At 42.2% G+C, this 13,943-nt stretch overlaps 1 protein-coding gene across 1 annotated transcript in view; it reads right to left on the bottom strand.

The window, feature by feature from the left end:
• olfm2a (olfactomedin 2a) overlaps positions 1–13,149 on the bottom strand; it is a 40,448-nt gene extending 27,299 nt beyond the window's left edge. Inside the window, exon 1 of the mRNA XM_070922887.1 lies at positions 13,122–13,149. Coding sequence (XP_070778988.1) covers positions 13,122–13,145 — 24 coding nt within the window. The 5' untranslated portion in view covers positions 13,146–13,149. The remainder of the gene's footprint in view (positions 1–13,121) is intronic.
• Positions 13,150–13,943: the final 794 nt, after the last annotated feature.

Below are 13,943 nucleotides of genomic sequence, written 5' to 3'. Positions count from 1 at the left end.
TTACTGACAGCAAATCTGTCTTCAGCCCAGCAGAAAGGTAGCTGAGGCTCAAAGAAAGCCTGCTAATTGAGACTGCCCCCCCATGGCCACTTGCCTCCTCAAAACGCCCTTCACTGAACTTGTGGTGTTGGCCATGTCACCATCACCCAGAATAATTGAGTTTTGTCATCCAGATGGTAACTTGCCTTCCGCTGAGTGCTGTCAACCACATTTTCAGTTTTAGACAGCACAACTGATAAAACACACATTTAGCGTGCTAATATTTACAAATCTGAATTAGACCTCTATATAGAATCTTATTGTTGCAGCTGAGAGCATTTTTAAAACAGTTTCTGCAGTACTGGAGTTGAGTGCCATTCCATTGTCTTATTACTGTACTGGTAAAGTGCTTTGTTTCATTATGATGTGTTCATCTATGTCTGCAGAAGAGCTGAGAGCTGATCTTATCTTAGATGCCACGCACCTAGTACCTTGTTAGATGACTAAAGAGACAACCAGTGGACAGAGTGTCTGCATTTTGTCATTTGGTCTCTGTCTGAGTCATTGTTTACAAATATCACCCAGTCACAGAGTGAAGGTATCACCATGATTAGCTAATCGCTGTGGTAGGTTACACAAGAGGAAAATAAGTCAAGGAATAACACAAGAGATAGACAAAAAAAGACTGTGAGGAGAGTCAGAGAGAGAGAGAGAGACAGCGAGAGGAACCAAAAAGAGAGAAAAGGATGGGTGATGCATTTGAAACTCCCTGAGGTGATGAATTTACATCTTGTCTGTTTTCTGCCACGTCTGCAACAGCGAAACTAACAGGACCAGAGAGGAGTGGTGAGATCCTGCCAATTACAGTCTGGTTGACTGAGAGTTTGTAGCAGCCAATTGTGGAAAAAAACCTCTTAATGCTCTGTGCTCAACATGGTCTGGAGCAAACAATGACCAGAACCCATCAGCTATAACTGTATATTAGTAATGAAGGGACAGAACCAGCCTGCAGTCGTGTGTCCAGTTTCTTTGTCAGAGCTCACACTGAAGCCTCCATTTGTATCCTCTGTCTTCAGGTCATTAATGCTCAGAGAAGCTGTAACATTTAATTAGGGACACATTATTAGTTCAACACAGGCACAGTGTGCAGTGGGGAGGAATCCCAAAACAGCCCCTAACTGAATGTTACATTTACAGCCACATGGAGTTATGGGCAAAAATGGTTAGGAGAATCTTGTAGATAAACAAATTAGCTTGTCACTGTGTGCTTTTATGGAGTTTCGCCTTGCTGGTGGAAAGAGTTGAGAGAATTATTAAAACAAATAAACAGTCTTGTGTTAGCCTGTGTTCCTTGAACCTTCCCCCAACACCCTGCTGATGATTCCAGTCATATAATCTGCACACTCTCAGCTGCATTGTCAAAATGAGCAGCCGCTGATCCATTCAGTGATTAAACAAACAGACAGGAAAATATCAACAAACTGGAGAAAATGAGTATACACAGCAGAAATTAGAGGGCTGTAACTTGACTATTATAAAGGGGGTAATATTCTGTGGAGTTAGCCGAGTGTGAGATGAGAAGTATCATGAGTGGGAAGGTGTTGGTGGGAGGAAGGAGGAGAAGTAGGCCCTAATGGCAAAGAGTGGCCATAGAGTCTGGTGCTTCACCACAGGGGGTTGCATTGGATCATCAGGCTGAATCTCTCAGCAACAGATGCAATGTTCTGCAGGAACGAGGCAATAAACTGTATCGTGAATGTAGCGACATGTCCTGAATTACTATCTCAATTCAGCTCTCCTCCCTCAAAATGTGAATTACACTGTGGGATGTGTGTGCTTGGGAATATGTCAGTTTGTGTGTGTGTGTTATACGCAGACAAACAGTTGCTGTGTGGAGTCTGTGTCTTTGTCTGCAGGATTCCAGTTGATGCAGGAGGTTGTGCAGCGTGCTCTTCACTCTGAGCACGATGCAGATCTACAGTGCTTAATGATGATATTTGTGAGTGCAGCCTGGGAGACATGATATCAGAAAGGCCACCCCTTGCATTAATATTCCATGCAGCACAAGGAGGGAATGGGAGAAGATTCTTCCCTTAAGGAGGCGCTTCCTTTGCTAATCGTTAACATAAATATTTTCATTTGCTGTCTTTAAGACATGGCGGTCTGCAACTCCACAGCTCATTCCTCCTGGGACATACCATTGTTGACTACTGCCTGATTGCCTCGGGTAAAATGGACAAGAATGCATTCAAAATAAGATCCAACCTCTAAGCATGGGAGATTAGAATGACAGAAAAACCTTTTAATAATTTTGAGAGGGGTAACACATTCTGGGGATATTTCTCCCACAGATTAAATCACTAATTTAAATTTTAATCACACCTATGCAAGAGCCCACCTCTGCACAACAACAGTGTGTTCATGCTAATTTGAAGAGCAAAGGCTTGTGTGTAAGGAGGACTATACACTCCATAATAATCTGACAATCTTTTAATTTCCTTGTTCATGTTCTCGATTTAGTGGCACTTTCCTGAATAAACAGATTATACCAACACACTTGTTTCACAGTGTAAATGCTCTCTAAAGTAATATTATGCACTGAGTACAAATCCGTTTCAGTGAGTCTCACTGTTCACATTTAATAGTCTTGTTCAGGGCTGTTTGGATGAGATCAACACAGATTTAAGCATGGCAGCTGCAAATATCGATCCAGAACATGCCAAGTAGAAAAACGTGCCTTACAAGGAAGAAGTACTCTTCTCTGAAGATCCCTGCACCAGCTCTCTGCATGCTGTTACTTTCACTGAGAGAAGTAAGAGATGAGAGCTGGGCCTGAGAGGGCCAGTAGCCTGAGGCACTAAGGCTTAAAGAGGAGACCTCTCCTGAATACCTATTCATCACATCACTATTAGTGTGGCTGAAGCACTCAGCTGTGCTGCTCAAAAATATAACGAGGATTACTGCATTAGATCCCATAGCATAGTCTGACATGATATGACTATCACTGTTCCTCATATACAGCTGAGCCGAGACTTCAACCTGCTTTCTTTTCTCACCCTGTGATTCGGCAAGATGCAGACATATATATCTTGCTACACATCCGCATGCACACAAACTCAATAGTAGATAAGCAAGTGCAGACTCTAATCATCATGAGAGCAGGTTTTTATCAGAGCATGACGCTTCTCTTTTTCCCCTCCCACAGAAATGCCACTCTACATCATTTTCTTCTCTCATCTTGTCTGTCAACACTTCATCATTTCTTCCTGCTGCTTCCTGTGTCTCTCTTGCCAGAGCGACAGGATGCACATGCCATTGTTTTGTCATGGTCACGGCCATATTGATTAAGCGATGTGGAGCTAATTAAAGACAATCTGCAAGGAGTGTCAGTGCCAGTGAGGGGAATAAAATCATGGTGACGGAGTGATAGGCCTGTAATTATTATTCTCCTTTTGGTTAGGATGGGGGAGATAATAACCCTGCAGGCACAGTCGGCAGGCACATTCGGAAGGCACTCTCTATTTCTCCCTCTATCCCTTCCCGCAATCTCCAATTTTCATTTCCAGCAACTCCGCTCTGTCTTTTCCTTCCCCTCTCTCTCTGTCTTTCTCTCTCTCTCTCACTTCCCAACCATGCTGCCCTGCTCAGCTACTCCACTGGGCACTAATTCAAACCCAGTCCACATCCTCTCACTTTGTGCTCTGACACTGCCCACCAACCCTGATCACCACAGCATCTTCAATTCACAGCATCTGTCTAAAGTGTTTGTACATGTGTGTGTGGTACAGAATGCACAGTTACATAAGTACAGTAAATGCTGGTGTTTATTTGTAATGCATGAAAGCCCTTTTAACACTTTTCTTAGCTGTACTTAATGCACATATGCATACCCATTGCCGAGAGTATTACTAAGGGACTAGAGGGTCAAAAGGATGCTTTCTTAAGAGAATAAAAGAAATACATTTTGTTCTTTTCACAGGCTGTCTTTGTGCGTCTGAGGCTGCAGATTTTTGAAAAGAGAAGGTGAAAAGTGTTTTAGACTGAGAACTCAGGGCAAGCTCAAAGCCATTGTTTCAAAAGCTTGTTTTGTTTGTATACTCAGTAAATAATCAAAAGGGCATAATGGGCAGTGGATTCATACTGCTACTGTACAGCTGGATGCACAGGACTCACTTTAAGAAAAGTTCCTTTCGACGAATATCCTTATCTAAATCCGAGCCCTCTGATCTATGAAAAATTAATGCAAAAGTCAGCGTGTTACATCATTTTCCTCCAATTTTGTGTAATCCATCAAAGCTAGATCACATTTCTTTCAGTGAGTGTCATCAATGCTACAGATATCATTCCATTTGACTTTTTCTTTAATATGAGACATAGTGAGTCCCCAATTAGCAGCATACAAATGTATGACAGTCTAGTTGTGACTTCTACTTCCAGATGTGGAGTTCTCATCCAGTATTACACACTACTGTGTCTGTGTGTTTTGTAGACTTGGAGAAATCCCAGGGGTTTAGAATCAGGCAGCATAATGTAATGTAAGCTGGTGTTCCTTCCACTGGAGAATCTTGTTATCTCCCCTCTCCTACATGTAGTGTCTATATCAAAGGACCTCTCTACCCTGCTCACCGTGGGGCTGCAGAGAGCAGCTCTGCCAGCCTGCTTGATATGCAGCAGTGTCTGGTGGCTGCTGGGCTCCCACGCCTCCCTGACTGGAGCCTTTAAGCCTTGGCGCAGTCAGAGAGAACCTCCCTCATCAATGGCCCTACTGAGTGGCTGTGACAGTGCCACGCGGAGAACACATCGATTAAATGGTTCCTCTTGCCACCCGCTTCTGCCGCACCGCATAGCTCTCATCCTTCATTTCCCAAAATGAAAGCCCTGCAATTGAGTTAGCTTTCAACATTGGAGGCAATGCTGTCACACTCACGCATGGCGGTGAGGAGAGGATTCTCTGGAATAAAGGTAGCAATGTTCATGTGAAATAGGTGGAGAGGGAGACAAAGTAGAGAAAAAGAGATAAAAGAGGGAGGTAGTAAGAGAGAAAGAGACATAGTACAGTTTCAGGAGTTCAACCAAGATTTACTCTGTCACTTTTTTTTATCACCTCTCATTTAATGTCATTTGCTGCTACAGCTCACAACTCTATAACATGAATGTGGCTTTCGAAGAGAAAACTATGCTGTGCAAAATATCCGACAAAGAATTTGACATAAAAACCAAACGGAAGGAAAGGAAGCAAGATGTCTCAGGGGTGTGGTATGCTGTCCAGCCATGTGATTTAGCAGGTGGAAGCAGAATCTAAGTCTGGTGTTTGAGAATGCATAACACTCTCTGATTCGGGATGTGTGTCTTCCAATAAAAGCGAGGAGATGTGAAGAGCACCGTTCAAGTAGCAGCTTGCCCAATCTGCTCAGTCTTATGAAAGCTTTTGTATCAGAGCGGGAAGAGGAGCTCTAGGCGCAACAGCCATATTTATATTCCAATCTTCTACACAGAAACCCACATTGCCAGGCTCATAAAAGATTCATCGAGCAGGGGAAAGCAAGGTCGTACAGAAAACTGGTCAGGAGGTGCCTACTGCAATGCAAAAAAGAGCAGATGGGCGCAAAAAAAAATCATTGGTCGAGTCCCATGGTGGCAGTTACTAGGGTAACGTGTTGTTACCCTTATTACTGGCGGCAGTGTGTCCAGCATTGACCAGATGATCAAGCATGTCTGTGTGCTAATTGGCATCTGTCACTCATACTATAACCTATGACAGGCGTAACAGCCTCAGCCATGTTTGTTGGTATTGATTCAATGTATTGTTTGGCTCTTTGTCTGTTGTGGATCCCATTGCTGACATGTTTGTGAACTAGAGAGCAAAGGGGAGGGAGAAAGGGAGACAAAGACAATGTGTGTGTGAAAGAGAGAGTGCGTGTGCGCATGCATGTGTGTGCCTGTTCTGGGTGTTGTCAGAGAAATGTCACTCTTGCTTAGAGTCACAGACATAAACCTCTGGGAGTCCTGCACCCTCCAGCACACTCAGAAGGAAAGAGAGAAAGTGGGGGATAGAATGCGATACAGGGATGATATTCATCCCACCAGTCGAGCTGATCCTACCATACACTGTTGACAGCAAGAATACAAATAACATCCTATATGTTATATGAGCACACTGAATATTTTGAGATTTTGAATTATTTGTGCACAAGTCAGTCATTGTGAAATTGTCTGGAAGAGAGAATTAGGGTCAAAAAATGACACTACAGGAAAGTAAATCTACTTTTCGTTCCTCCTCTATGTATAAAAAGTAATCAGTTCCTGAGTGTACAGCTGGCTGCTGGTTAGCTGCCAGGTTAACCATGTCTGTATAAATGAGAAAGCTCTAACAACTGTATTTAGTGCTCAGTCCCAAAAGACCTTAAAGACCTTTCTAATGACGATTATGAGCTGCCCTAGAGTCAGCCAGCTCAGTCCATGGGATTGCTAATGGTCATTTTAGGACAGCGGGCCGCTGGGTTTTCAACAAGACAGAAAACAGCAACAGAGGTCATTTAGAGCCCACACAACCCTGGAGCATAAGTAGTGGTCAGTCTGTGGCTCTGAATGAGTAATTGGTCATTTAAAACATGGACTAAATACCAAGGTTACCAGACTTCCTATCTGACTTTGACAATCCCATTTTAAAGTGAGAGTGTCCCTCTGAAATATCTGCAAAATATTAAAATTCCCAGGGTTTCAACAACAAATGTCCCATGTGGATGGCAGTTAAATAGGCCCACCTACTGTATGATTTCAAAGCTTAAAAAAGCAGAAAACAAACATCATGCAAGGATCTGGTTTCCTCTGCAGGAGTGTCATTCAGTGGGGAGTGAGGGGCATTGTGACAGTCTACAATGCTAGAAAGGGCTGCCATGAAAATCTGACTGTGGCTTAGAAAATCATTAATATGTTATACATTATAGCCTGCAGGTTTTTTTGTTTTGTTTATATAATATCTGATCAGTTTTATGTTTTGTTTGTTAGGAAGGTCATGCGTGTTTGTATATGTACACATATCTAAAAGGACATTCTAGCTGTAAGCTCAAAGGTAAGGCCAAGCTGACACACCCTCTCTACCTCAGGGGGGCCAACCATGACATGGACACAGTGTTAGTCTGAGAGTCAGGCCACTGACCTCACATACTTCTCTACCCGGCGTTCCATCTGTTAACCAATTACCACGCAGGCCGCTGCCTGCCTTCGTGCCTCATCCAAAACACTGCAGTAGTAAAATCAGTCACCCATTTCACCCTGGGCCGCACCGCAAAAAAAGCTCACTGCCATCATCACACGCTAATATCACCCCTGTGTGAGTCATGGACAGACCACATTTAGAAAACTGACCCAGAAACAGGTACATCATCATCAAAACCCAAACCACTCACACAGGCACACAAACCTCCCTGTCCATTAAAAAACACACACGCTAACCACCCCTTCCTTTAGCTACCACACGCACACACACACTGTATTTGTGAGGAAATTGTACAGAATTGACTTGCTCTTACTCCAAACCATCAACACCACTTTTCACACTTATCCTAACTTTAAACTGACCTTAAAACCAAGTCTTACCCCCCCAAAAAAGGTTTACTTTTTCACCAAATTTTTGTTCTTAGATGGGAAGTGAGTCCCCACAATGTCACTGTGTATACAGACTATTGTATTGTCCATACAAACACACACACGCACGCGCCTCTGATGAAGCAGCAGGCTGCCTGAAAGCACATCAAACATTAAGATGAGAGAGTGAACAGCGGACAGTACAAAGGTTCAATGGCCCTCTGTGCTCAACCCCCCTTTCTTAAGCTGTATTTCTTTTATGAAACAAATCTCTTTACAGTGATACGGTTCTGACTCACACAATGCGGTATCATTATTGTGCAGATTCAAGCTCTACCCTAATCAGTCATGACACAAGCACATACTATTCAATCTCTTCAAGCAGCACTGAATCAAACATAATGCAACCTCATTATCTGTGGCTGATTGTGAAGCAGCACCTTTGTATATTAATGGGGAGTGTATGAAGGTGGACTCAGAAATTAGGTTATGTGGGTTATCTTCTTTAACAGATGACACTAATCTTGTATTAGGAAAATGTGGCTCATATTATAGCTATACTAGTGTTCTTAAATGTTAACATTATTACATGAGAAGTGATCTACATGCAAAATATGTAATGTTCTCGTATTAGATTTAAAGTTGCATCTGTGTGTTGCAGCTTGACCTTCCATGGGCTTTAGTAATTCAGACAAGTACTGGACCTGTCGTAGCATAGTAAGGTGATTTTAACAGTTGAGTGTGTGTCTTTGTCTCTCACTGGCAGATTTACACCCCTACTCCTGCAGCTTTTCATTTGTTTAATTCTCTAGGTGGAGGTTATGCTGCTGCTTGGCAGAGCACACTCTGTCCAGCCTGCTACCTACATAGTGTCCTTCCTCCTGGGAAACGTAGACTCTCATCTCTGTTCCTCTTTGACTGTCATCCAGCTGCACAGTTTCATTCCTCAAAATCTGTAACGCTTTTAACAGGTAGGATCACTGATAATAATGGCAGACAGAACACATTTTAAAAAGTATTTTTCACAAGGTTTGGCAAGCTTCAATGTTTTGGTAAAACTGCTGTGTAATAGGCTTTTGGCATGGAGACAAGGACAAAAATTTACCACAAGTGACTTGATTATACTCATATCTGGGGGAGGGCTTTTATTGTGATCATGCTGCTTTGCTCCCATTGGACTGGCACCAGGAAAAGAGATTTTAGGCCAAAGCGTCACTGCCAGGTCGGAGGACTGTTTAAAGCTGTCTGGACTGGACATAAGCCAACCCAGCTGTTTGTCCTGCCTGACTCAGATTGAGCTCTGTCCTTGTTGTCCTCACATGTAGAGTCACTGTAGATAGCGTTAGCATTAGGTCAGCTAACATCACCTGTTTGTATGTGGAGTCAGGGTTGTCTTCTCAGTATAGCATTATCATATCTACTGTTTCACTTGCGTCAATAAAACCATCTCAGTTCAGTGACACTTATATTACAACACTGAAGTACTGTATAATTAGCTTAATGTAAATAAAATAAACGCTTGTGCCAAATTATGTTTTAAACAGCAACGTGATTTACAAGTGCTAGTTCCTACAGCACAGTACAGTACCTTTTAGCTATAAATTGAGCCCAGCTGGGTGAGTTTCTGGTGCAATCATCACACCAATCTCGAATGAGGAAGCACAACTTAACAAGATCCTCGATGGCAGTCTGTTCAAACTGATCGTTTATGGTGATCCCTCTTGAGAGAAAGGAGTAAATAACTGAATAATCTAGCCAATTGCTTACACAGGGTTCTGTCTCCCTCTTTGAGAATGACAAGCAATTAGGTTTTCTCCCCCACTGCACTTGGTGTTTGAACAGAAAAACACCAAAGCAAGTGTTCAAATCATTTCACTCTCCATCACTCTCAGCCATACTAGTGTTGGGAGTCTTGGAGGCCAGACATCTTAAACCAATAACTGTACTCCCCTTGCATTCTCTTGCTCCAGTGGGACCACAACAAAAAAGTCTTGCCTCCAAACCTGAATGTGAATCTTTAAAGTAGATGAAACAATCTTTGTACTCGACAACTTAAGAAGAAATTGAGAAGTTACAGAAAACTACACAAGTAAATCTTTTGTCCCCTTGAACAATATTACCTCACCTCTAAGTCAGGCGCCAGCAAGCTTTTTAAACCAGTTGGATGGTTGAACAAGGATATTAGTGGAACACACATCTTCTAAATACATATCCATTTGAGAATGTGACTGATATTATTCAAAGTCTTTGTTTTCGACAAAGAAGTTATATTTATTCATGAAGATTTGGGGCAACTGTCACCAACCAAATTTGAAGTTACCTCATTTGTGATAAAAGGGATATTTCACTAGCACTGAATTTTAGTAGTATATATATATATATATATATATATATATATATATATCTGATCAGTTATATATATGTATATATGTATATATCTATGATCATCTCATAGTTCACATGAATTTCATTCACCGCATTAAAGTCATAGATTACATACAATAAATGGAACATCCTCTATTTCCAAGATAAATTAGGTTGTACAGCAGAATTTCTGCTGTTGCACTAAATTCCCATTCTGAGCAATCAATACTATACTAGCTATTAATATTAACCAGACTAATGAAAAGATGCTGAGTTTCAAAAAAAAAACTCAGCATAATTTCTATAAATAATTCTAACTCCTGACAGTCATTACTTCTGCAGAATGATATAAATTAATTAAGTTTTACACCTTGAATTTGTGATTGTTATCACAAATTCCTCTGAATGTCTGGTATTTTAAGAGGAGATGAGTTGCCTTGGGTTCATTCTAAATGATCCTTTTATTACACGTCTTGAATACATTTTGAAAAAGTAACTTTTTAAAATTAATTTGCAGTGTTTTGAAAAGGATTTGTTGATTTTTTTAGGCTTAGATCTGCTGCAACACATCTCTGTCACTACCCTGTTAAACTGGAGGCCAACAAAGTAAAACTCTGGTGCAGTATACTGTACAGTACATGGGCGTATAGTACATGCAGTATTTACATATGCACACACATATGCGCTTGTGTCAGTGTGTCCTGTCATGCATGGCTTGATGTGTACACCATAGCAAGACATCTGTGCCAAGGTCAAGCAGGTGCCCATCTGTATCAGTAACACTAAGGACCCCTGGGCTTTATGGGTACTTAACAAACACATGCAGTGAACGAACAAGTGCATCTGTCTCATTAAAGCCCTCTAAATATTTCATACAGGCCTGTGCTGAGACTGTGACTGAAAATATGTGGATATCTCAACGCCGCTGGTATGGAGTGTTACCCTCATTACAGAAGATACGCAAGAAGTCATCAATTCTTTATGTTTGCCATGCAATCTGAGGGAAACGGCTGGCGTCATATTTTCTTTCAGCCTTTTAAATATTTAATGTAAACACTTACAACAAATTGTCCCTCAAGGCCAATTACAGTATGAACCCACTGAAGAAGAGGTTGAGATGTGTTAGTAAGTCATCACCTACATTTTCAGTGTTACATTCACAAACGTTTAACAGTGACATTTATTCCTCTTCATTTACTGAAGAACATTGATTGTGCTGTGTCGATGCGTGTAGGATGGAGAAGTTGTGTAATTCACAATTTTACTTGTGTGTGTATAAGTGTGTCATTAGTTATTAAATTTGATTTGAAAAAGTCAGCTAATTTTTAAGTTGTGGTTAAATTTGTTATTAAGCATCATGAAACTTAATGACTAATTCAGTTTAAAGGAGTTTAAAGATGCATATCAGCACGTCTTCATGGTTTCATTTTGCGGTGGTCGTGCAGTGACGTATGAGTTCAGTTGTTGTTAAATTAGAGCCCTGGAAACTCCTTGTTTCATGCCACTCCAAATGAAATCAGTTGGTTTTGCTTTAATACTACTACATTACACTTCGGACCCAACACACAGGTGTACAGAACAGCCTGTTCATCAGCGTACCTCCTGTAGACTGAAAACATACTGTAGCTTCTACATCTGTTAGAGGTCAACTGCAGTGTCCACCTGCCCTGCAGACATGACATATAAAACTCTGATGTATTCCTCAGTCTGAGAAATTTGCAACATGGGGCCACATCTTATTTGAATGTATTAAATGTAGTGATAGAAAGATGTAATAATAGTTAAATGTACCAACCCCAAAGCATGTATTAGCTGTAACAATTGTTTTGAGGCTTTAAACAAGTGGGGCCATGAAGTCCTCACCCACAGGAATCATCCCAAAAGAGAATAGACTGTTAGTGTGTGACCACCTCATATCCCACTCACGTTATTTTTCATCTCTAATAGGCACTTCAATATATTGTTCAAACATACATTGCTGTTCCATTTGTTTAGATCCCTTAAAATATTTTATTTCCGTGTTGTTTTATGTATGGCCCTGCGATCTGTCTGGTGGCCTTGGCCAAATGGTTATACTCACTGCCGACGTGCCAGGAGGCTGTGGTGCTAAATTGACTCAGACTGCGGTTTTGAACCGAAGGTGCGACACGGCGCTGTCCAACATACAGATTATTGGCTGTTTCATACACTCCTAAATAACAGACACATTGTAGCTGCTTTATCTGCAGACCTTATACTTTCTAAGCTGCTCAACACTGCATGCGTGCTGACCAGCTGAACCCCTGCAAGTTCAAATGCTCCTGCCTTGACTGAAAGCTTTTCTGGGTCAAATAATTTACCGTCCTTCACTTCAATTTACAACTGTCACATCAAAGCTCGTCATTTTCACCAAAGGGACGCGGCTTTTCTCGAGTGTCATGCACTACAGCACGCCACACACTCAGACACACGCCACACATCTCCAGGATCTACAACCATTTGTTGGCGCTGGTCTGATACACTGCTAATTACGCATGGCTTGTATTCACAGCCACAAATCACACATAGATCCTGTAAACAAACTGTCAGTGTCGCCGTCCATTGCTCGGTTCTTTCGGCTTAATCAGCGCAGTCAGTTGTGGTGTTTGTCGGAGAGCCCCCGGACCTCTCTGTCAGTGATGGAGAGGTAGGCAGGAGGATCTGTAAACAACGACCTCCAGGGCATCAAAGGTACCAGAAATCAAGTACTGTCAGGGGAAAACCTTTTTTATATACTCACTTTTCCCTTTAAAACACTGCTCTCACCGTGTAACCAGCATTTACTACTATACATCAATATTTAAGTCTTAAAATGTGTGAGAGTTCAATTCCCGGAATAATTTAGCGACAACTCTGCTTATTGTCATTTCTTCCCTGAACTTTCTACCTACGCCTCCCTTGCTTCTCATCTACTCTAGATTACGTACTGAACGGAGATGCCTCCAGAACAATAGCAATTCTCCTGTTTAAGGGTGCAACATGCATACAGTCTACAGTCTCTGACTTGATATGATATTTCCCTCCTGGTTAACTGTGATACAGCTCGGCGTTAAGGCGTTGGTTCTTACTAAAATCATCCATTATGGGAGGATTCATATTGAGACACAGTCAGCACTGCTTTAGGAACTTTTGAACAATGCTTATTCATAGCGTGCAAGCGTTTGAGTCCTTACCTCACAGGGCATGACAGCTAACATCACAAGTAGGAACATGGCACTGAAGAGATGCATCCTAGTCGAAATGATAGCGTCCCAGCCGACACCAGTTCCCGCAGCTCTCCCCCCGTTCTTGTCCCTTACTGGGGCGGTTTCTTCAGATACAGAGGGATTCCTTTAATGCTGTGTCGGCTGTGCGCCACCAACCTCATCACCAGGACGCACGGCAGCCCTCTCTGGCTTGGTAAAGCGACCAGCCTCGTGTCTTTTGTGGAGCATAGACTCTTTTTGTGGGTAGCGAAAGCAAAAGCTCCTATCTCCCAGTGTGGAAAACTCCTCAGATGCTGTAATCGGCCGAAGCGGACAGTTAACCGTCCCCTCCGTCCTGCAAAATATCCGCGACTGAACGAGAAGAGGAACGGAGGAGAGTCGCCGAGGTTGGAAGGTGACTGCTGTGCTTGCAAGGTGCCGACGCTAGGAGCAGCACGTCTATGTGCAAGGAGCCCAGTCAAAGAAGTACCACTCTTTGACGCAGCCAAGCTTGGCCGTGCGTGTGTGCGTGCGTGCGTGTGTGTGTGTGTGTGTGTGAGAAAGAGAGCCCTGCTTTCACTGACAATATTCTTGCTCCAGTGATTGAAAGACATACAACTAAGATAGATAGATAAATAGATAGATGGATAGTAGATGGATAGATGGATAGCATTGCTTGCAGCACAAAATGTTTCCACTACAGTGACAGATACCTCAAGAAAGAGCTGACATTTAGCATTGATAATGTCTCCCTGCTTATGAGCCCGATTGTGAATAATAACTGTGTGCATTGTAAAAGATCCAGATAGT

This window comes from Enoplosus armatus, chromosome 17 (genome assembly GCF_043641665.1).
Source record: "Enoplosus armatus isolate fEnoArm2 chromosome 17, fEnoArm2.hap1, whole genome shotgun sequence".
In the NCBI taxonomy this organism is placed as follows: Eukaryota; Metazoa; Chordata; class Actinopteri; order Centrarchiformes; family Enoplosidae; genus Enoplosus; species Enoplosus armatus.
This window is presented reverse-complemented; position numbering and strand designations above follow the sequence as displayed.